The 24897-nt window shown below is 34.4% G+C and overlaps 4 protein-coding genes across 5 annotated transcripts; 3 read left to right on the forward strand and 1 right to left on the reverse strand.

Moving 5' to 3' along the window:
• The first annotated feature begins 456 nt into the window (after positions 1 to 456).
• LOC109012290 (cytochrome P450 4A25-like) lies at positions 457 to 8468 on the forward strand. The gene is made up of 7 exons (XM_018993835.2): positions 457 to 828; positions 2760 to 2959; positions 3879 to 4493; positions 5233 to 5383; positions 6315 to 6491; positions 6947 to 7116; positions 7832 to 8468. Exons 1-7 carry the CDS (start codon positions 522 to 524, stop codon positions 7940 to 7942), a joined length of 1731 nt encoding a protein of 576 aa, XP_018849380.1. The 5' UTR covers positions 457 to 521; the 3' UTR covers positions 7943 to 8468.
• Positions 8469 to 9052: 584 nt separating this feature from the next.
• LOC109012291 (cysteine proteinase inhibitor 12-like) lies at positions 9053 to 11509 on the forward strand. Its single transcript, XM_018993836.2, has 4 exons — positions 9053 to 9347; positions 9672 to 9900; positions 10216 to 10361; positions 11160 to 11509. Exons 1-4 carry the CDS (start codon positions 9129 to 9131, stop codon positions 11295 to 11297), a joined length of 732 nt encoding a protein of 243 aa, XP_018849381.1. The 5' UTR covers positions 9053 to 9128; the 3' UTR covers positions 11298 to 11509.
• A 384-nt stretch (positions 11510 to 11893) lies between these two features.
• On the reverse strand, positions 11894 to 15927 carry LOC109012289 (dr1-associated corepressor-like). Of its 2 annotated transcripts, none has more exons than XM_018993834.2 (6): positions 15690 to 15927; positions 14445 to 14517; positions 14257 to 14350; positions 13394 to 13516; positions 13247 to 13304; positions 11894 to 12758 (listed from the first exon to the last, which is right to left on the reverse strand). In XM_018993834.2, exons 1-6 carry the CDS (start codon positions 15720 to 15722, stop codon positions 12279 to 12281), a joined length of 861 nt encoding a protein of 286 aa, XP_018849379.1. In that variant the 5' UTR covers positions 15723 to 15927; the 3' UTR covers positions 11894 to 12278. The 2 variants fall into 2 exon arrangements, with proteins under 2 accessions (XP_018849379.1, XP_018849378.1); XM_018993833.2 differs by having other exon boundaries at positions 11894 to 12761.
• Positions 15928 to 18395: 2468 nt separating this feature from the next.
• LOC109012333 (zinc finger protein 3-like) lies at positions 18396 to 19475 on the forward strand. Its single transcript, XM_018993910.1, has one exon. The coding sequence runs from the start codon at positions 18396 to 18398 to the stop codon at positions 19473 to 19475; it is 1080 nt and encodes a 359-aa protein (XP_018849455.1).
• The last annotated feature ends 5422 nt before the right edge of the window (positions 19476 to 24897 follow it).

Raw genomic sequence — 24897 nt, forward strand, 5'->3', positions numbered from 1 at the left:
TAAAAAAAATGATGTATAATGTATGAGATTTATGAATAGATTTTTTTAAAATTATATTCATGTGATAATTTATTTAGAGAAATATTAGTTATAAGTTGGTGCGAAGGACATTTCCTGTACATATAATTATTAATTTATTTATAACCATATTGAATGTTTGAAGTAACTTACTTATTTATAATTTATAAGCATTATTTATAATTTATAAGCATTAAAGTCTTATTTATTTTTTTTACCAAAAGAATATCTTTTATGGTTCAAACTTCAAAGAGATAGACAGAGAGAAAATATAAAATATAAAAATATGTAATATTAGAATCCGTACGATCAATAATGAGATTTAATACTGAAAATCCACGTATTATATGCACCTGTCTCCAAGAGGACGCTGATCCCGATCCGTGAGAAATAAAATAAAAGAAAACAAAGGGGAGATCCTTATCACAGGAACCAAAAAGTCAGAGCCGCCTACGTTACAAAGCCACGGAGCAGACACCCTCTCTCATTTGTCTGGCGAGAAAATGAAATCATGTGGAGCAGTTCCCACCACCACCACCCCCGCCACCACCTTCCTCAGCTCTCTACTTCAATATTCTAAAACTAAATCCAGGACTCGCGATTCCCTGGAAACCTCTCGATTACTCAGGGACTTCGCCACCAGGGAATTCAATGCATTCCTCTGGTTTTCTCTCATCGCCGTCACCGCTCTTCTGCTCCGAAAAGTCTTCAATCTCTTACGGCTTTGGGCTCAGGCCCGGAATATCCCCGGGCCTCCGTGTACCTCTTTCTACGGCCACTCCAAGCTCATTTCCCGGGAAAATCTCACCGGTCAGTTCGATTCTCTTGGGAATTTCAGTTACCGTTTGGTTGAGTTGAAATTGTATAGGAATTTGAGAATTTCGAGTATTGTAACTATCTTGTTTCTATTAAAATATTTACTCGCTAGAGATTTTCGTGGTGAAAATGGAGAAAAGGAAAAGCGAAGAAGGATTTTTAGTCTCTATTTTGCTGTTTCTGCAACACAGTTAGTCAGGTGGTTGAATTTGTTTTAGTTGGGGGTAGTTTTGGAACTTTGATGGGGGTTTAGATGATTAATAGATTAGAAGTCAGTATTTTAGTCCACTTGTATTCATGTATTTCTCCGAAATTAATCCGATTATAGTTTTTTTTTCTCTCTTTTTGAGTAATTCTTTTAGCTGATCTATCAGTCTTGTACACGCTGAATTTCATTTTTTTGTGCATTTAGAAGCTTTTTACAATTCACCTGTTCAATCTTTCGAGTATTCAATATCATTACTTATGCAAGAATTTGGATTCAGAATTGGTTTATTTGTCGTCGATGTGCTTTTGTGTTAATATAACCCACTTATTGAATCGATCGATGTTATTGATGGTTGGATTGCTTGGTCCTTTCAGAATTATCCTTGTTCTGAAGGTTAACTTTTTTTTTTTTTGATAAGTAAGAGATAAATATCATTGATATGAATAATATAGGTATAGCCTGTGTACACAGATAGTATACAGAAGAACACTTAAATACATTTTAAGAGCAATAAATTAAAGGCAAGAAATCATGAACATTTTCTCCATTTAGTACAATAGCGGAAAACCAAAGCAGTAAAGTGTAGAGAAAAAAATTATTCAGCTCCACCATTGTGCGTTCTTTATCTTCAAAGCAACGTGCATTCATTTCCGAGTAAATACACCACATGATACACAATGAGATCATTTTCCACACTGCTGCCACTTGATGACAGCCTTGCATCTTCCTCCAACAACCCAACAAATCCACCACCCTCAAAGGCATAACCCAAGCAACATCAACCCTTTGAAAGATCTTATCCCACAACACCCTTGTTACCTCACAATGCAGTAAGAGGTGATCCACAGATTCTCTATTCTTTTTACACATATAACATCAATCCATCACTACACATTCCCTCTTACTCAGATTGTCCGTAGTCAAGATCTTCCCAATAGCAGCATTCCATACAAAAAATGATATTTTAGAAGGCACACGAAACATCCAAATATTCTTCCAAGGGAACGGAGTATGATCTTGTGTTGATAAAATTTTATAGTACGCCTTAACTGTACATTTATTGTGATTATTAGACCTCCACTTCAATCTATCACACTGTGCCATAGGAGTCCCCATGGAGTATAGTAGGCTGAAAAAATTGAGTTTTTCAATGGAGTTTAACTAAGCAATGGAGTTTATTATTCATTGATTAGTCTGTTAAGTTTTTAACTCCGTAATGATCAAGAAGAATCTACGCTTAAGAATTTCCTGTTTATACAATCTTCTCCTCATTGGAAATGTATATATTTTCAGAAAGTTGATCTCACCAGAGTAGCCAGCCTGACAAGTTGCTATTTCCCATAACATGCCCAGTATCATCATCTTCGTCTCTTACGACACAATGACTTAATGTTAAACCCCCTGTTTTGCTGCATAGAATATCGAAATGAACATTTGCCCTTTGATGAACTCTAGATTGTTTTCTTTATTTGAATTTTTTGTAATTAATTTTTTTCTTCATTTGATTGAAGCTATAATCTTTTTCAGTTGATATAACTAAATATAGATGATTCAAATTAAATTCGAATTCATTTGTTACTCGGATTCTAGCATTTAATTTAGTTTGTCATGATAGCCTGTTTCTGGTCTTGGATGATTTAGAATTAGCTTCTATTTGATCTTTGGGATGTGTGTTCCTTTGTAAAGGGTATAACTTAACTGTCCTTTTGGCTTTCAGAAGTTTTATCTGTTTTACACAAGAAGTATGGACCAATTGTCAAGTTGTGGCTGGGTCCTACTCAGCTTTTGGTATCAATGAAGGATCCAGGACTTATCAAAGAGATGCTTTTAAAGGCTGAGGATAAATTGCCTTTGACTGGGAGGGCATTCCGATTGGCCTTTGGGCCTACGAGCCTCTTTGTTTCATCCTTTGACGAGGTATGAACTTGGGCTTCAATTCCACCTCCATCTTTTTCCCTTTTTCCCTCCCATTTGTATGTTCTAGTCCTATTTGAGAAGCTGCATTAGTATTACTGTTGATTTAAACCCGGGAAAGACCATGCATGTTAGAGCACTTAATATCACTTTTGACCTCTTTATACCACTTGAGACTTGGTAGAATATTCATGAACTTTTGATGCATTAGTAAAGTAGAAGGACATTAATTTTTTATTGTTTTGATTTCGTTTTGATTTCTTATTTTATGCCCTGGCATTATTGCATATTATGCTGCTTGACAAAAAAAGCTGGATGAGATTCGGGAGTTCAGCAATGAATTTGGACTCGTGTGTCAGTGCCTCGCCCCATCATCTTGAGTTGGTGGCATGGGTATTATTTATTTTCCTGCATGTGAACTTTGGTTTCTCATTCTAAACACATTGATTATTCCAAAACTTTCTCCGGTCAGTGCTGGTTTACAAAAGTTGTGTTTGGATAAATGTTGATTTGTTTTTTTAATCTTCAGCTGATACTAGAATTTCTTATTCTGTTTCTACCATATCGCTTTCTTTTGTCGTATGACCATGCATTTTTACTTTATACAATCATTCCACTGCTTCTTTATTCGGAGGTATGGTTTTGTACTGCATCTTTCATCTTTCTTTCATAATGATCTATTTTAATAGATTCGCATTTGGTCTTATGAGCCTTTCCTTCCATTAAAATCACTGAGCTTACATTTCTTTATTACTACATCATGATGGCTTCTCAAAGATGACATGAAGAAATTGCACATTTTTATATTTAATTATTTTGCTGTCAGGTTTGAATCAACATACTTCTTGCTGAACAAAATAACTCACGTGTGTATGCATATATTTATGTACATGTGTATTAATGTTTTGTACATCACATGCAGGTGCAAAGGAGAAGGGAATCATTGGCAACAGAATTGAGTGGGAGATTGATTGAGAAACCTCCTGCAATTCCTACAAAGGTTGTGGACTGTATCATGGAGAGACTGAACAAGTTCATGGCTGAAGGCAGCCTGGATTGTAACATGGTTTCTCAGCATATGGCTTTTACCTTATTGGGATCCACACTCTTTGGAGATGCATTCTTAACGTGGTCCAAGGCAACTGTTTATGAGGAGCTTCTCACGATGATTGCTAAAGATGCTTGCTTTTGGGCCTCATATAGCATTACACCCTACTGGAAACGGGGATTTTGGAGTTACCAGCATTTATGCACAAAATTAAGACTCTTAACTCAAGATATTGTTCAACAGTGCCAAAAGAACAACAAGCTTTTTCATCAGAAGGATGGAAACCATTATAATGGGATTACAAAGATGGGAATGGAGTCTGCATCTGGCTCACTATCTTGTTTTGGTGAACTTAATGGTCATCTTAATGCAACAGAGGAACTATGTGGAAATATCATGGGGGTGATGTTCCATGGTTGCCTAACTACCTCGGGGTTGATTGGCAATTTATTGGCAAGGCTTGCGACACATCCACAAATCCAGGAGAAGGTAGCTGTCTTTTCTTTCCTCTCATCCTTTTTATTTGAAGGTCATTCTGCTCCAAGTTCATTTTGCCAGAACTGATGTCAGATGTAGTTAAAAAAACTTTTAGAAGTGTTCAATTGGATGCAACTCCGAGAACTTTTAAGCTCCTCCCCCTCCCCCTCCACTTTTGACTGGTAAAGTTATGAGTCATGTGAGATCTTTAATTCTTTCTTTAATGTTTTGCTAAAATTTTGTGGATTTATAATCTTGCTCATTCTGGAATATTAGTGGCGTGTGGTGTGTTCTTGCTTGCATACAGAACTTTATTTTATCATTGACCCGCTTTCTGTGTCCAATGTGTATTTGCTGCATAATTTCTGCAATCTTTGTTATATTGGTTGTTGACTGATATTGTCTATGAAAAACACATGAAGCATTTCGAGCACTAGTAAAGCTAGGAAGGAAGTGTGCCTATAACTTCTAAGTGGAGCTTCTTTTCTGGTTGCTGCATTCTTTGCACACTCACTCTGCTGACCTCGATTAGAACATAAATTTCCTCTTCGGTGTTTGGAAGTTTAACCATTTCTTAGTTTATATATATATATGGTTTGATCAGGGTTTGAATTAAACTTTGCATTGATCTAATTTGTTTTATTTAGATTCTAATTCTGCTGTAACTTGCTTTTTAAAAGACAAAATCAGTTGCCAATAATTTTTGTTAAGGAATGGGTATCCAACATTGTAATCTATGTGTATTCTGTAGATTTTCTCGGAGATCATTATGGCAAGGAATGGGTCAATGAAACAAGACCAACAATGTGTTGATAAGATGCGTTTATTATTAGCAACTGTTTATGAATCTGCTCGTCTTCTACCAGCAGGGCCTTTGCTTCAGAGATGTTCTTTGAAACATGGTAAGGCATTGCTTAACATTGTGTAGTCCCTGTGTACATAGGCTATGCCTATCTTCATTCATATTAATGAAAATTACTTTTACTGATAAAAAAAAAAACATTGCGTAGTGGGTTACTCTCTCTCTCTCTCATATGCACACTATCCGTACTGGGATGGGCCGGGTTTATCTTAGACATCCAACTGCCATATTTTTATTTTCTTTATACCAGATGAAACATGAAACATAGAGTTATTGTATACATACAAATTAATTTTTATATCTAGCAAAGGAATGGAAATGCTGTCAGCTGTTTATTTTGAAACCCAATCATTATAATACCTTCAATCATTCCTGAAATACTTTTTGTGGTTCTTGGGATTCATCTTCAAAACTAAAGTGTTCTTTCTTCATGTTATCATGTGCATTACTTTTATTTGTAGTTTCTAGAGATAGTGGCGTCACTTGCACCAATGCAAATAGTCAAGCAAGTAACAATTTTCTATCAATGAGATGAGTTTTTCTTCCTACTGTGTATTTATATTTTTATAGTTAACTATGGCCATACTCAAGAATGCAATATAAGAGGATATTAGTTAGTATGGCATTTTTGGTTTTGTTGGGCTCTTACAAACTTTTTGGTCAACAATTTATCTTGGCTTGTCTATCCTTAGGTTGAGACCATGGTTGTGGTGGTCATTAGATTTCTTCCTAAGCTGTGGAGCTCTTGGATACAAAATTCTTATGGACACTTCATTTTCATGCTGTATAATATTCCCTATCCATCTGTAGCACGTTTACATTGATGTATGTTGCTTTTATTATACTTTTCCACTGTAACTGATCATGATTGTTGCTTGCTGTTTTTACTTCTTTTTTATTATTTATTTTATATTTTATTACACCTCTTTTGTAATCTCTATTTTTTTCCTTTTTTCCTCGTACTTCTTCAGACTTCAGACTTGAAACTGGTGTAACCATACCAGCGAGAGCAGTGCTGGTTGTACCTGTGCAGTTGTTACAGATGGATGATTCTAGTTGGGGGCAAGATGCCAGTGAATTCAATCCATATCGTTTTCTGTCAAACGCTGGAAATGGATCTGATTTGGCGCTTAATACATCTAGTACAGGTTTCACTCCTGCGTAAATCCAATGTTAATGTTTCCATAGTTACACCATATTTTATTTGTCGATTGTACAGTCATTTATTATCACATAACATTGTACAGTCATTTGTCGATTGTACAGTATTAATGTTCCATGTCTTCTGGCAGTTAATAGTTTAATTTGTGACATGCTTACTGTAATCTTTCTCCTTGTTCAATTTTGTATAATATCTTCTTGTTCACACAAAATAGATGATTTAGCCATATCTCACGAATGAATATGGTTTGCTCTATTAAATTTTATGGTTGTATTTTCAGTATTATGTGCATCCAAATCTAGCTTGCATTTGATCACCCTCTAATCTACATGACAGTGAGTTGGGGAATAATTGACAATTGTGACCTGAATTTTGCATAATCACATCATCAAAGTTAAAATAATTTAACTATAATGAATATATGGTAATAATTGTTGCCAGGGAATGCTGAAAAGCATGAACATCTCGGAGAGAGCTTCTTCATCTTAAATGATCCAAACGACAATGCAGCATTTCTTCCCTTTGGTTCCGGTGCACGTGCCTGTGTGGGTCAGAAATTTGTAATTCAAGGAGTTGCAACATTGTTTGCATCATTGCTTGAACATTATGAGGTTTGTGCTATAATTTGTTACTTTTTTGTCTCAATTTCCTGTAGCAAGACTTATTAAAAATAATATATATTCCCTGTAGCAAACATTTTAAAAAAAAAAAAATTGTACGTCATTGCTTGAATGCTACGCAGTTTTGTGCTGGCTACATTTTCTATAGAATGACATCTAGTTTAAGGCCGAGAGTATGCCTCCCTCCTCTGGTTCTTCAGAATCCCACCCAAGAGCAAGAAATTATTAAAACACCCTTATGGCAAAAATGTGAAGTTTCTTTATTATTTGAGACTCATCCAACCAAAGAAAGAACTTATGAAGACTCGGCCAGAACTTCCTTGAAATTAATACATACTTTTAGTTATGATTTCTGCATGTTTGCTTCCACGAAAGTCTTTGGAATACTGAATCAATTTCTAAACTTCTTAAATAGGAAACCCAATGTTAGTTTTCTAAACCTTTGATATTGGATTTGTAGCTTCAGTTGAAAATTTCAGTTTCTTACATTATTTCCTTTGCTACTGATATATTGATCTTGCCAATCTATCAGAGAATGATGAGTAAATTCAGGCATCAAGGTCTACTATGTTTAATAGGCTAGCTGTTCCAACTTGGGAGTGTGCGTGTGTAATTAAAAAAAAAAAAAAAAAAACAAACGAATGTACATTCTGTGATACAGTTCTATATGAAGTCTCATTGTTCTTTATCTGGATTGAAATTACAGATAAGACTCCTGGAGTCAGAATCTCAGAGTGACTCAAAACAAATGATGAATAACAGTGTTTTTCAGCATCTTCCTAGTCGGGAGATAGTCTTCATAAGAAGGAACAGCTGAAAGAAAAGGCACCAAAAGCTTGACATGTGGATGGATTAGAGTGTGTTTCTGCATCATCACTTGTTTCTTTTAATTACAAGTCATGGATGGAAGGCAGATGGTTCATTGTTCTTTTCATGTGTTCTTTTTTTGTTTTCCAAAGGTTATGGGGGGAAGTGTTTTTCTTCAACTACAATTTTATTTTGGCTTATTAGCTGCAAAGTGGAGGATGCTACATGAGTTGGTTATAGCAACTCGTGTTTTTTTCTCCTCAGTTTTTAAAAATAGGTCAAGTGCTGCTGTCTCAGTGCCATGACAAGAGAGGTTTTTTTTTTGAAGCACCCTGGGCCTATTGTTGCAGCAGAGCCTCTCGAGAGGCATGCTTAAACTTTTCTTACCCCTCTCACCTTTGGATTTAGAGACCTCGTCTCTTTTTTCTGTCGTAACAAATACTTTATTTATATTTTTTTCTCTCCAGAAGGGAGTTAATGTTGTATTTGTAATACTGATTAAACATGTATTGGGATGTATAATATATATATATATTTGTATAATACTGGTTGTAATTGTAGCATGGCATTCCTTGCAGTCATGTACCTACCAGTTTGGTTCGGGTATCATGTCCGACATCCATAGCAGGCAACTGAGTCGAGTGGGTCACGGTGCCCACTCCTATTAATTAATCAATATACAGAACTCATGTGTTATTCATATCATCATATAAATAGCTAAAATGTCATGCAAAATGCACCCAAAAAATGTTTTTAATATTGCTGTCGAAGTATCTATAGCTTTAAAATTAATAATATATAAAAATGAGTTCTGGTACAGTATTTTGCATTTTTTTTTACGTATTATTAAAATACGATTGATTAAAATAATTATTTTATATTATTAAAGTGTACAAAAAAATATACAAAAATAATCGCACATAAAATTTTTATATAAAAATAAAGAATCCAGTTCCTCTGCCTCTCTCCGTCGGCTTACAAGTTAAGCGAAGCAGCAAAAAGATGAACATGAAGAATAAAGCACGATCGCATAGATGGACACGTAAGCGACACGTGTCAAAGGCGAGCACACGAGGCGCCAGGAGAGAGTCCCTCCCGTTCCTTGCTTTTGCGTTACAAAAAGCAAAACGAAAAAGCCTTGAAAATCAACAAATAATTGAGAAAAAAAGAGCCTAAACCGACATGAACATGAAGAAATGAGATTGCTCGGAGTTCCGCCAGTCTCTGCAGTTGTCGTTGTATTAGTACTAGTGCTTTCTATCGTACTTGCTCTTCGATACCGGGAGCCTACGGACTCTGTGAAAATGGCTACACTAGGAGGCGTTCACGAATCCCAAGAAGAAGCATCTGCTCTAAACAGCGCCGAGGTCGATGGCCTCGCTCGTTTCGCCGTCGATGAACACAACAAGAAAGAGGTTTTTATCTTCCTTTTTTTTTTATACTAAGATTTTGATTTTTTTCCTGTTTTAGGAGTTGAGTTTTCAAACCCAAGTATTCGGGATTTGAAAACTTTGTTGTTTGCTTTATTTAAAATTTCTAATCCTTTTGTGAAAAAAAAAAATGATGCAGCTATGCTCTTAAGTCAAAGATCAAATGAATTTATAAATTGCTAAAATTCGTATGATGTCAACGATTAACTAAAAGTAATGGTAAGGATTTTACCTACCACCAGAAAATACGTAAATTATCGTAATTTTGCTTGCATATCATTTCTCTGTGTCTGTCTCTATGTTTTGAAGAATGCGGTGCTGGAGTTTGCGAGGGTTGTGAAGGCCCAAGAACAGGTGGTGGCTGGTACATTGCATCATCTCACTCTGGAGGCTATCGATGCGGGTAAGAAGAAGATATATGTAGCCAAGGTTTGGGTGAAGCCGTGGATGAACTTCAAGGAATTGCAGGAGTTCAAGCATGCCGATGCTGGCGACTCATCTTCGCCATTCACCACTTCAGATCTTGGTGGTAAAAAAGGTGGCTTTAACTTCCTATATTTTCATTTGCAATGTTAATGCCCTATTTTGTATTTATCAGAATGCTATACTAAGCATTATTTTCAACAATATGGTTCAAAACTTATCCATTCAGTCTCTTGAGCCTAACTTAGTTAGGGTGAGATGATGGAATCTGGGCACTTAACTACCCAGTAACTTTTTGAGGTTAAGTGTTCTTTTGACCTGAACTGCTTCAGTGTGAGTCAATGAGACACAGTATACTTCCCTTGTAGCAGTTGGTGAAAAACCAATAAAGCATTATTAGTGATTCTTGGATTGCTGTGTTTTTTATCAGGTGGGCATGGGCCAGGATGGCAAGCCGTGCCACCACTTGATCCCCAAGTTCAGGACGCAGCAAACCATGCTGTCAAGACCATCCAGCAGAGGTCTAACTCATTGCTTCCTTATGAACTTCAAGAGGTCATTCATGCAAAGGCAGAGGTCAGTCCTTTTCAGCGAAGGTTTGGATTGAGAGTTAATCTCAACCCATCTTATCTTATCATTACAACTTTCACAAATTTTCACACAAAATACAATAAACAATTCAATTTTTTCAAATCCTAAAATAATAATAATAATAAAAAATAATATTCTAACAATATTTTATTCAATTTTCAATTTTCAACTTTCATCTCAACTTACTATCCAAACCTCGTTGTTTTATTGTTTCAAATGCATTATGTTGCGTTATGTCCAGGAGCTACCTATAATTTCAAGAGATTTACCATTTTAGTGAGTGATTGTTTATATTACTAAACTGAGAATTTCATTTAGTAAAGGACGCTGGCGAAGTGGAGTATCTACATCTAAAGCCAAATCCATATTACCTATTCATTATCGTGTTTTCAGTACATAGTGAATGAAACGGAAATATAATTTTTCCTCATCTCTTAGTAGCTCCCATACAGGGCTTGTTCCCATGATAGTTGTAACGTTTTGTTCCTGAAGTGTAATTGAAGGGCTCATGTAGATGTACTTACAACTGCTTACAATTGCTTGGAATTAAACATAACATCATTTTGAATTGCTTGGAATTAAACATAACATCATTTTGAGTTGCTATGATATGATATGGGAATAAAGGAACGAGAAAGAGGAAAAGAAGTAGAAAACGATACTAGATGTGCTACAAAATACTCATTTCATGCTGTTTGAAGAAAATTATATTATTGCATTTCATGATATAGTGGTTGAACATGCCCCCAGCTTGACATTTATTCATGGAATGTCTAAAAACAGGTGATAGAAGATTTTGCAAAATTTGACCTGCTTCTAAACCTCAAGAGGGGAAACAAAGAAGAGAAGTTTAAAGTGGAGGTACATAAGAACAATGAAGGTGGCTTCCATTTGAATCAGATGGAGCCACACGAGAGCTGACCTCATTTACCATCTGTAACCTCGTACAAAATTATGTCTGGGTGTTTATAGGTTCTTTGGCCACGTGAATTTCTGCCTGTGTTATTTTGAAGTGTATTGGCTTTCCAGCCCACAAAATCAGAGGGAAAAAGCGTGTATGAACTCTAGAATATCTATATGACTTTATGTATGGCGATGTTATGGTTTTTTATAATCTCGTATGTTTTCATTTATATGAATTTTGTCATTTGACTATCTGTCGGACTACCGCAATGGTGTCATTAAGATCTGTTTTAGTGGTGATTTGCATTGTGACCGGTATTCTATTCGAGTTTTTCCTAATGTTGAAGACTCGGAAATCCTCAAAGATTTCTTCTCCCACCGGCAAGGGCCAAGCCAGATGAACCAAAATGGCTATTTTTCAACTTCCCAATGGAGTACGGTGGTGCCGTGATTGAGATTTCTTAAAACTTTTTTATAATTCAGACCCCTCTTTCAACGTGTAAAACTATATAGGAAGGTTCATGAAAACGTATTGCGGGGAAACAGTCTGGTGATAGAACATACATAAAATGATCTGCTGGAAAAATAAATAAATAAATAACATTTGAGAAAAATGACTTGGCCATAATTGAAACAAAGATAGAGACAGAGAGAATAAGAAAAAGGTACTATAAGGAGGAGTTTTTCAAAGGGTAATCTACCTCTACCAAGGCTGCCATACATTGATTATAGACTGAAGTACTCAGTCTAATATTTCTTGAATTATCAGGAAGCTACCTTTGGAAATTGTAATTAGCAACTGGTATTACAGAAACCTGTCATAATGTAGAGAAAAACTAATAAAGAGAATTAAAAACCTTCCAGATCTTCTAGCGGAAACTGCATGGGGGTATGCTTTCATCTACAACAAAGGGGACACCTTCGTACTCATCTCTTGCCACCATGAGCTTAGCATCTACCTGTTTCCAATAACTAACCACTACGATGCTTCATGCATAGTTAGTCCTCTTCATCATAATCTTCCTCCTCCTCCTCATCTAACCTTGTGCTGAGGTGTGCCAGATGAAGAGGGTCAATGGCCATCTTGTCCACATCAGAAAGAGACCAGCCTGGTAATTCTTCATGCCTAGTCTCAGTGGAAGGACCGGCTATGGATGCAGGGGCGGCTGCTGCTGCTGTAGCTGTGGTCTTTGTGCCCTCATTCTCATCAACATGGGCGTTCAGATCAAAATTTCGAGCTGCTGGGTTGGCACCATCTGCAACAGCAATATTCTCTTTTGAAAATTCCTTTGCCTCAGAACCATTTTCCATCAATGTATCAGGGTTCTGATTCTGTCTGTGGCTATGCTGAATTGATGTGGAGGGATCGGGTCCTGTATCAAGATGGGAAGTTTCTCTTTCTGCTGTTCGACCTCGTCCACGGCCTCTTCCTCGACCCCGACCTCTTCCTCTGCCACTGCTGCCGGCATGACTCATCTCCTGCTGCAGGAAGCAAGTTTAAATGATAATCTCTTTTAGTGCATATCCTTGCCTTCTATGCACAAAAAAGTAAATAGATAAATCCAATCCTCCTCCCTGACATTTTAAAGGTGCTTTCGTGTGCTAACTTTGGTAAGTAAAAACTTCAAACTATCTCACCCCCACCACCCGGAAAAAAATTAAAAAACAAAGCAAATATAAGTTACAAGGTGAGAGAAGGTCAAGGAAGATGGATTTCAGCCTCAGCCTGCAAGATCGGCAAATGAAAATGTTTCATTTTTCTCGATTTGAACAAACAAGATCGTTTTGGACGTTAAAAAGAAATAATTCAAGGATAAGAGAACCAACTCAATTATCAAATATTGAAAAACTTCAAATAAGTCTAGAAAAGGAAAAACATGCAAAATACAAATGCTCTGATGCGAAAAAGGAAAACAAATCACTTCATTATCACATGGTCTGGAAGAAAAGAAGAGAAGAGTTATTACCATCCTGCTCTTCTTCGATTCCTCATCACTTTCATTGCTTTCATCAGCTGCAGCTTTTCTGGTAGAATAAAAAGTCAACCAGTTATCTAATTACTCAATATATCAAGTTAATATGAAAGAGAGAACAATGGGAATCAAAGTTCTAACCTTCTCTTTGGAATAATACGATCATCACCAGCAGCATCAGAATGGCCATGACCATAGTCTGGAACTCGGCTGACTACCTCCCTCAGAAAATCAAACACATTATAGCTCTGCACACAATGTTTTCTGCAAGCAATTTCAGTACAGAATTTAGTTATATATCAATTTTTTGATATGCAAAGACATAATACTTAAAATGAAGGAAACAAAAGCCAACATATTTCCATTATTAACAGTAACCTACAGAAGAATCAGGAAGTATGACATGTCCAGAGACTTTTTTAATTTCTTGGATTGGGGGAAGCAGTTGTGAGCGGATGGCAAAAGATATCCTAATGGGAGTCATTTTTTTCCTTTAGGGCTCGTTTGGATAGTGAGATGAGATGAGTTGAATTGAATAAAATATTATTAGAATATTATTTTTTAATATTATTATTGTTTTGGAATTTGAAAAAGTTGAATTGTTTATTATATTTTGTGTGTGAATTTGAAAAAGTTGTAATGATGAAATGAGATGAGATGGTTTCTCTATCCAAACAAGCCCTTAGCGCCAATTTCTGGGTTTTTGAGGGGGGCAAGGGCTGATGAAATTTCTTCAGAAACTTACATTAAGCGACTCCGGACTGAATCTATCATATCAGTTTCACATTTGACATGGAAATCGTATTTACTTTTTTTATAAGATCAAAATAGAATTTTTTACTCCTTTCATGTAATGGTCAAGAAACTAGGTACCACTATTACAAGGTTACAAAAATTGGCCACCGTGCTTGCAGCAACTATTAAGCACAGACAAATAAAAGAGAACATAAAATGCAGGTAATTCCTTTTTTGGATAGGTACAAATGAATGTAATTTTCACTTACAAATGCAATGCACTCATAGTCTTTGCCCCCCTCTGAAGGGTTATCTCATATGTGTGGTCACAAAGGTCTTGCAAAAATAATTCCAGTGCTTTAGCTGCATTATCAAGAATATGATAAGAAAGGGAGTTAAAGATCAGAGGACTCCATGGGAAGAAGAATATTTAACCTAGAAAGACATGGCCACTCACAAACTAAAACAGGCACCGCCAACGCTATCTTCCCAACATCCTCATCAGCTTGCATTATCTTTTTAATCCGAGCCTGTACATTAATGAACTCTATAGATAATGAGGCTAGATGATAAAACCCCATGACTACAATACATACAGATGCATGAAAATGTGAAACACCAAGTAGAATCATATTTTGTCACTTCTCTTTCCATAGAAAGCTAGGTAACGAAGGGCTTTTCTTTTTCCTCTTTCCTAAGGCCCAGGAAACTTAGTTGCCAGGACACTATATAGCATCAACACAATTTACCACAGAACACTGTTTATGCAGCTGTAGCAGTTAAAACCCTTCACGTTTTTATAGGCTTTTTATTCGAACTTCTGAAGCACATTACTAATGAAGAGAAGGTATTCTAGATAAAAATAATAATAATAATAATAATAATAAAGCCCATTGCTTGCTCCTGGCTAATTCCTCAGATCATCTTATTACCACTCAAAACAAAGGCAATAGGGCTATATACTGAGTTTAGCCAAAAATTCCGACGCAAATGCTTGCTTTTCCTTGATTTCGAACCACTTTAAGTGACCAAACAGTAGATACCACCATTTTTAACACATGATGTTCAAACATGCGTACACAAACAAGATACCTAAACACATTAAACACAATCCAGATTAGCAACACCCCCCAAACCCATAATTTTTTTTTTTTAAACAAAACACATAACAAATAATAGCCAAGAAAAATGAACCACCCCACACCCCCCCCACACATCCCCCAAAAAAAAAAAAAATTAATATAAAAATATAAGGGAAAGCAAATAGAACCAGATCGCATATTGCCATAAGAGCCAAATATGATGCACCCATAGGGCCATAAGCTCACTACACACTAAATGACACTAAGGAAAAACACAACCCATCACCCAAAACAAAATATTCATCGATGAGTTCTTAGTTCTTAGAACAAATCATAACCGTGGGAATTACAAAAATAACAAATTTACAACAGAACAAGACCTGGATCGAACAGTAAAAGATGTAACACCCCCAACTGATTTAAATCTTAAGCTAAAACCAACAATTCAAACATCTAAAGAAAGTCAAGAAACTTAGCACCACCAACCAAAGAAATTGAACTGATCAACATCAATCCATAGATGAAAAAACCGTGATTTCGGCTTTTATTTTCTTTTCGTTCTTTTTTGCCACATCCAAAAATAAAAGAAGCAGATAGAGAAAGAGAACGAGAAAACTTACGGCAGGAAATCGAGTATCGAGTTTCTTCCTCATGTTGTCAGATCTGAGGCATAACACAAAAACTTTCAAACGAAAATCGAGATTTTTAACACAAAATCGTTGCTACTATCATCAAGATCATCATCGTGACAGATAAAATCCACGAAAACGCGTCTCAGATCCGAAAGTTTTCAGATTTTACCCCAAAAATAGAGTTTTTGTTCCAACGGCATATCCATCCGTACGAGTTTGACGAAGAAAATTAAAAATAAAAAAGTAAAGGCTAAAAGACAGATGAGTAACAACGCTGTCACCGTAGGTTGAAGACAGGCTAATCAGAAGAGAACCCGTTTATAAAAGACACAACTATTTTTTTTTCTTATAAGTATAAAAAACTTCTTTATAAAAATAAATATACAAGCTGATAGCTTAAATTATAGATTGGGGCTATATTTATAAATAAATTATAAAAAATAATTTTACAAGTTAATATAGTTTCATGTGATCTGATCTGTTAGATATATTTTATAATAAAAATAATTTTATAATCTGATGAACTACATTAAACCACATTAATTTATAAGATTACTTTTATATAATCTCATTATGACTAAAATATTTATCATAATTATAAGATTCATTTTTTTTATCAAAAAAAAAAATATATATATATATATCGTGTCGAACCAAATATATTTAGAGTGTTACTTCTTCAAATCTTTTCTTAAGAAAAAATTATTGTTTGGATTTTAAGTTATATGTATATGGTTATCTTGCATTTAATATATGGAAAATTGTTAACTTACAACTCTTTTGTAACTATCTTACAACTCTATACCAAATGGATGATAGTTTTCTAAAATTGAATTCATTTTTAGTGAAGATGCACGATTGTATTGATTGATTGTAATATGAATTGTAAAATAATTATAAATCAGTTATAGGTGTATCAAATTTTAAAATTATATTTGTAATGTAATTTTTAAAAAGTTATATTTGTCTCAGATTTTAATATTTTATTACTTTAATATTAAACTAGTTAGTTTACAACATTATTTTTTATGTATAAAATAAATAATTTTTCAACAAATCTGCAACTATTATTTTGAAAATGATTTTTCTTGTGGATTTTAGATTTATTCAATTTTTTTTCAAAAAGAGTGTGCGAGGTTTACACACCCTAAAATTACAAATATTATTATTTTTAATTGCAAATTCTCTTTTTTCAAAGGGAATAAGATTCAGAGATGAGATAATGTAATTTTAGATGAAAAATAAAAGTTAAAAAAAAATATTTTTAAAATATTATTTTTTAATATTGTTATTGTTTTGAGATTTGAAAAAGTTAAATTGAGATTTGAAAAGTTGATTTGTTTATTATATTTTATGTAAAAATTTGAAAAAATTATAATGATGAGATGAGATGAAATGAAATACCTTCGAATCCAAATAGGCTCTTAGACTAGTACTAGTGAATAAAATAATATTCTTTGAAAATTTTACCCTGATTTTATGTATCTAAATTTTAAAAAATCATATTTTTCATTACGTAGTTGTGATAAATTGTGGATCATGAGTTGTTATCGAATCAATTGCTCGTTTAAAAAAAGAAAAAGGAAAAAATAAATTCATCGACAGAGTTGATAAGTATTAAATTGGCTATGAACACTCATAAATTGTATCTTCATTATATGCGTTGGCATTGCATTTAATTAATTTACTCCTCATTTTAATTCCAAATTCATTAAATAGCTTTGAACTTGTCAAAATTTATTTTAAATCATGCATCGAAAGAATTAAGGGGGAAAATCTTTAACATATATATATATAACAGTTATATAAGCGATGTTTAAGCTGTCATGTGAACTATTTTAGAACAAGTTTAAATGGACCACTTGCCAGCCGAATATTACATGAGCAACTATAAAAGTTTATCCAAAGCTAGCGAACGCCATAATAATTTTAGAAGTAATTTCTTAATTTCTTTGGAGGAAAATAATCGGATATATATGGGAATGCTTCTGTGTATATATAATATGTAATTTCCATATACTATATATACATATATATAATTTCAACGTGCATGCACAGCTTGTATATATGTACCGGTACCGTACTTCTGTGTTTTCTTAATTAGTAGACTACTAGCTAGTTAATTTCCAACTTAGGTTAACAACATAATAAGTCCATTGACTCACCATAATATGAGAAACGTTTTAGCCGCAAAATGATATTATATATTATAAATTAACGTAATTTGATATATATATATATAATATGTTAGATTATAAAATTATTTTTATTATAAATTAGATCTAACATGTGATATGAAATGTTAATTTATAAATTTATTTTTATAAAAAAACAATATCACAGTAACTCTTTATATATATATATATATATATATACATGATACATATGGAAAGTTTGACCAAGTGAGGAACAGCTTGTTCATCACAATATATTTTTGGAATAATCTTAGTGGCAAGCCTTCGGTTGGGGCCATATCTCATGCATCCAGCTTATTCATTCAGTTCAATCTTTAATTGCTAATATGATGCATATAATAATTGCACACCGGGATTTCTTTCCATTCGCTAAGGATATTGCATTAACTTATCAACGCTAAATAAAAAGCAACATGCCATCTCCCAAATCTTCTCATACCCCACGAGACACCCGCTTTTTTTTTTTTTTTTTTGTCTTTTTCTAGGTTTCTTGCTTGCCATGGAATCATCACGCGGTTCTGCACTATGCCCTTCCGATGCCTCTAGCATCTCAGCCGCTTCTGAAGGAGCAGTACCATACAAAGAAGGTAGCGAGGAGATCAAGCGTTCGATATTGAAAATGAAAGAAAAAATTACCAGAGGCCGTTTTCATGAAGTACTACTTCATGATGATCAGGCGCCGGCACATGAAGTACATGATCATCATGTGGGATCGAGTTCTACTTCTCGTCACGTGATCTTGCTCGATTTGAAGCATTCCAGTACTACCGATGATTCCAATGACGTCCATACTGACACTACTCCGAAGAAGGAACTCAATCTTTTCGGCTCCGTGAACGCTGGAACTTCTTCTTCTCAGGTCGCAGCCAACGAGCCCACGTCTGATGGAAAGCGATCAGAGGCGGCTAGGGTTTTTTCATGCAACTTCTGCAAGAGGGAGTTCTCCACGTCCCAAGCCTTGGGCGGGCATCAAAATGCGCATAAACAAGAGCGTGCATTGGCTAAACGACGTCAAGGGATGGATGTGGGCCATATTCTGGGACACCAACAATACTTTCCTTACTACTATCCCTATTCAAGCAGTACTATTTCTGCACACTCTCTCTATGGATCTTTGAACAGATTATCATCATCTACTAGTATTGGTGTTCGAATGGAGTCCATGATTCACAAACCTTCAAGCTTCCCATGGTCCTCCTCCTCCTCCTCCTCATCATCATCATCTGGGCATCGATCTTTTGATCACCATGGTGGCTGGACGACAAGGCCGCAGGCAATAATGAACTCACAGCCATATTCTCTTGATAGGCTAAAGCTGGAAGGTTTTCAGGCACATAATGGTGCATTTGCACTTCCTGCTGCTGCAGGAACTTCTTCAAGATTTGAGGAAAGTGGTGCACTTGGCAATCTTAATGGTGGGTCGTCTAGTACTAGATCAACCAATATTAATATCATTGCCACTTCAAACAATGTCAATGAGATCAGGCCAAGTACTAGTAATGGCCGTGACTGCCTCCGGCGAGACGAGAAAACCGATCATCGTGACTCTCAGGGACTTGATTTGTCACTAAAGCTTTAATATTATTAAGTATATGTACATGCAGATGATCATTCATGTATGCGTGTGTCATGGTTCTAGTCACAGTTTATATATATTAGTATTATTAATGAATGTATGATTCTTAACGTTTAATAATTAGGTGTATAATGATCTTTTCTTTGAACATTTATCATGAGATTGATTCTTCAGAATTTAAAACTTCAAAATGTAAATGAATAAAAATTAAAAGTCATTGATGCACACTTCATGGCCTAGCTGAGTTTAATTTCCAATATTCATTTAATTTAAATGTCGTTTGTCATGCTTACCGGCCTTGATGTTTTTTAGATCGATCGATATATTATATATATATATATATATAGTAGTGTTATATGTATTTACAATTTTATTTCTATTTTTATTTATAAAATTCATTTTATTAGTTTTCTTTCAATTTTATGATTTTTAATATATTAATAATTGATATGTAAAGAAATAAATATTCTATAAATTTTTTTTAAAATACATTTAACATGATATATATAGTACGTCTAGTTAATTTGAATAAAGAGCAATCAGTCAACTTCATTATCTATTCGTAATCAAGATAAGTCATGTTATAACTGTAAAAAGATTTCACAAAATATCAGCCTTTTCGCTATTGATTTTCTAAATATTATATGCAACTTATAAATTTTTTATGACAGAGCAAATTTATAATTATGTGTTTTTTTTTTTTGGTAATAATTAAGAGTTGAGAGTATTGGGGCATGACTCGATATTCGAAGATCTTAAATTATAAATGGGACAGATCATCGTGTCCGGGTACGAAATCATTTACGAATTTATGGTAATAGTTAATAATTTATAGTTAGAATTTTAAATTTTATTAGAGGTGCTACCCCGCCCCCTAGGGGGCGGGGTCACCCATTTCTCGCTCCCCGCCCCTGCATGGATAAGGGTGGGGAATTTTTTTCCATACCCCGCCCCCGTCCATGAGGGAGCGAGATACCTCGTCTGCTTGCTAGGGTGTCGGGATGGACCTCCATCCGTTCGCCCCCCGCCCTTTATTATGCTTTCGACCCAGTTCAATTATCTAGGCCCTAAATGGCCTAGAATATGTTTTTGAAAAAGTCTACTCCAAAGCCGATTTCTTCTCCTACTCCACACACCAGCTGACGTAGCAAACCGGATTTAAATGAAAACAATCTAGTCTTGTCCAACCCACTTCCCTCTTTTACCCTTCTCCTTTTGAGTTCCCTTTTCTCATGTTTCCTCCCCAGTTTTACAAACACACCAGCTCTCTCTCTCTAGCTTTCTCTCTCTCTCGTTCTTTCGTCTACAGATTCTCAATGATATAAAAAAAAATTTACAATTAGTTTTGCTCCCTTCAAAACAAGAAAAATGGAGATAAATGGCCACCAATGGGTTCTTCTCAGAAAAAAAAGAGTTCATTTTCCATTAAAAAAAAATCTCCAAGTATAATGTTAAGATGTGATTCTTTCTTTTGATGCGAATCTTGCCCTTGCTTTGGCGATGAACTTTTACAATTTTAAATGGGTAAAACGCACGTCTTCACATTTTTTAATGCAATTCTTCACCTAGGATGATTTGGAATTTGGGAGTTGGGGCCCGAGTAAAGTATGGGAGAAATTTCAACAAGTAAAACGCAAGTCTTGAAAAAAAAAAAAAAAAAAAAGTCCACCTCAGCCAGGTGTGTGGTGTTGGAAAAATAAAGGGCTTGAGAGTAGAATTACTCTATGTTTTTGGGCTACTGTGGGTTAAGAATTTGTTTTTTGGTCATTTTGGACCTGTAATTTAACTAAAAAAATAAATATATTTAAAAATTGAAAACAAAAATATATATATAGATAGATAGAACTATTAAATATATACTAAGTTTCAACTATTAATTAATTAAGTAACAATCATCACTAAAGTACTAAATTATTACAATTTACAATTATACAAATTAAGAGAACTAATAAACTATTACAATATTATAAACTCCTATAAAAATATTAAATATTACAAATTGTACTATTAACTATTGTAACAACATTACAATTAATTGTAAATTAACAAAATCATAACATTTCAATTTAATCAATTTGGGGTGGCGTCGTGGCGGTAAGTTTACTGAGTGGTGAGTTGTGTCGACTGCTGTGAGACTGAAAATCAAGATCATCAAAGTTAATAAGTTATAAAACCTGAAATATTAATAAGTTAAAAATAAAACAAATTATAATTATAAAGTTATAAAGATGAAACAAAAATTTATTAGTATAAATACAAAATATTAAAAGTACTAACCAATATGAGATTGAGACTGGGCTATTGAAATTTGGAATGAAGACGAGGATGAGGATGAGCATAGATTGGTCATTAGGATTCGACATATGTATATTGAGAATATAAAAGCCGACTCTGAGGCTACGGTGCTAATAGGGATGGCCAAAAGACTGCGAGTTATCTCTCCAAGGACGAGATACTTCACAACATTCACCTTCCACCAACTTAATATATCGAAATCTCGTGAAAATGGTAGAAGCTTCACTCCTAAGTATTTATCTATATTTGACTGAGCCTTTAAAAAACTCCGGATGAAGGGGGTTTGCTCCAACCTCTCACCCTAGTCCAATCTACGTCTTTTCTCAGCCTCAACTTCTAGAACTTGTGGGGGTAAGTGTAGATGCCGCAATATTACCATTCCGTATGACGGTAAATACATCAAATAATCTACTAAAAGTTTCTTGAACCCTTGCTGTAATAAGCTTTGCCCATGCTTGCCCGTACGCAAGGCCCAATCCAAATATCACGTCATCCACCTTAAGCCGAAGGTCAAATACGACAGCTACATATAACAAAATATTAACCCTAGTAAAATCTCCTAAATACTTGTCGTACTTTGTCCTCATAACCAATGTCATCTCCCATAGCCTAATGTAACCACCATCGATCATGTCATCTAATTCTTCTTTACTCTACATATTTGCTGACAGAATTGATGGGATGTAGGGTACAAAGTTTCAGATAGCCTCATGGTTAACTCGTAAAAAAACTTAAAAAACTCTACAACAATATATACAATTTCCCAATCATCATCTACGAGTTTTCCCAATTCCCCGTAATCATAAAAATATTTAACATATTGGATGTCTTCGTCACTCAATAATGCAAATGCCAGCTTATATTCTTGGACCGCTTCCAGCATAAAAAATGTTGAGTTCTATCGTATAGGCATATCAGTACAAAGGCCATTATTGGATGCTAGGCCACAGACCTCGCAACAATTTTGAATTTATTCAACCTCGAAAGAAAATATCTCACTCATCTCATAGCAGTCTTGTCCAAGCAATCGCGTCATGAAGATCCCTCAAACCATCAGTGATAATAAAATTCAAAATATGTGCCGCACATCTCACATGCAGACACTCATCACCCATGATTGTCTTATTTGCCTCTCTAAGATAGGTTTTCAGATGTCCCAGTGCGACATCGTTAGATGAGACATTATCAACTGTGACTGTAACAACTCAGGTCAACCTCCACTCTTTTATTGCTACTTTTAAGGTCTTTCCAATTATCTCACCCTTGTGATCAGTAATTTAACAAAATTTTATAATTTTTTTATACAATATCCAATGACAATCAACAAAATGACAATCAAATACATATAATTAAAATTTTAGACTGATGTCCAAGTATCAGTGTCGTAGGGATAGGTGTTGGGCCAGAGGTAGGAGTAGGAGTAGGAGTAGGAGTAGGGGTAGCTGTAAGGGTAGGGGTATCCTGGGCTTGGAAGGGATAGCTCACACTAGAATATGTTGACATATCCATGAATTCAAGCAAATAAGAAATATGAAATTATAACAAACATAGCAAAATGCCAAACAATTAATATCCAAGCATTAGCATCCAAACATTAATTATGAAAATTAACATCCAAGCATTACCATATATATTGAAAGTTGGAAGATCAAACATCAAACATAAGAGCCAGCTTGTATTGTTTCACTTTTTTTTTTTTCTTTTAAGCAAATGTTTCAAATTTAATCCAAATTAAATTTAGGGTATTTCAAAATACCCTAAATTAATCAGCTTTATGATAAAAAAAAAATAGAAAAAAAAAGTTCAAACATCAAACATAAAAGCATGAAATGCCCAAATTAAAAACATCAAACATAAGAGCTAGCTTGTATGGTTTCACTTTTTTTTTTTTAAGCAAATGTTTCAAACTTAATCCAAATTAAATTTATTGTATTTCGAAATACCCTAAATTAATCAGCTTTGTGATAAAAAAAAAAGTTCAAACATCAAACATCAAACATAAAAAAATGAAACACCAAAATTAAAAACATCAAACATAAGAGCCAGCTTGTATGGTTTTACTTTTTTTCTCTTTATAGCAAAGTTTTCAAACTTAATCAAAATTAAATTTAGGGTACTTCGAAATACCTTAAATTAATCAGCTTTGTGATAAAAAAAAAACAGTTCAAACATCAAACATCAACCACAAAAAAAAATGAAATACTCAAATTAAAAACATCAAACACAATAGCTAGCTTGTATGATTTCACTTTTTTTTCTTTTTAAGCAAAGTTTTCAAACTTAATTCAAATTAAATTTGGGGTATTTTGAAATACTTCGAAACCTTAAACTAATGTAGAGATTGAAACCCCTAAATTAATTTAAGATTCCAATTCGAATTAATTAGCCACAAATCAACTCATCAATGATCAAAATTCACACACATTACATAATACAAACTCTAAAAAATAAAAAACACATGGACAGATTTACACAGTCACACATCGTTCATCAATCATCAACGATTCAAACCACATGCACAATCAAGTCTCCACAACACACAATTCATAAAATCTCATCCTCCATCTCCAATTAAACCCCATCATTCATTCAATCTCCATTTCATAAAATATAAATCACAAGAAATAAAACCTTAATTTAGGGTTTCTTATCTTCGGCAATGGAGATAAAGACGGAGTCACGGAAGGTTATGGTGACGGCGATAGCAATAGAGACGACTGAGGTGATGGCGACAAAAATGTAGATTGCAGAGAGGGAGAGAGAGAGAGAGAGAGAGAGAGAGAGAGAGAGAGAGAGAGAGAGAGAAATTCAAAGTGGGTATTGGGTAGAAAGAAAATCTGAAGAATATAGAATTATCATTATTTCTTGTTAATAAAAAAGTGGATAGGTAAATGCATTACACTCTTGCATGTGCCACATATATAACTCTATTTTTTTTTCTTTTGTTAGAAAATATAGTAATTAATTTGAGTCTTGTTTGAATCGAAAAATGAGATGAATTGAAATGATTTATAATTAATAATAAAATTTATAAATAATAATAAATAATAGTAAAAATCTCTCTTCCAAACCGATTCTTAGTGAGTAGGCAATAAATATGGAGCGAATAGTGATAAACATATAATACTTT

Source organism: Juglans regia, chromosome 14 (assembly GCF_001411555.2).
Source record: "Juglans regia cultivar Chandler chromosome 14, Walnut 2.0, whole genome shotgun sequence".
In the NCBI taxonomy this organism is placed as follows: domain Eukaryota; kingdom Viridiplantae; phylum Streptophyta; class Magnoliopsida; order Fagales; family Juglandaceae; genus Juglans; species Juglans regia.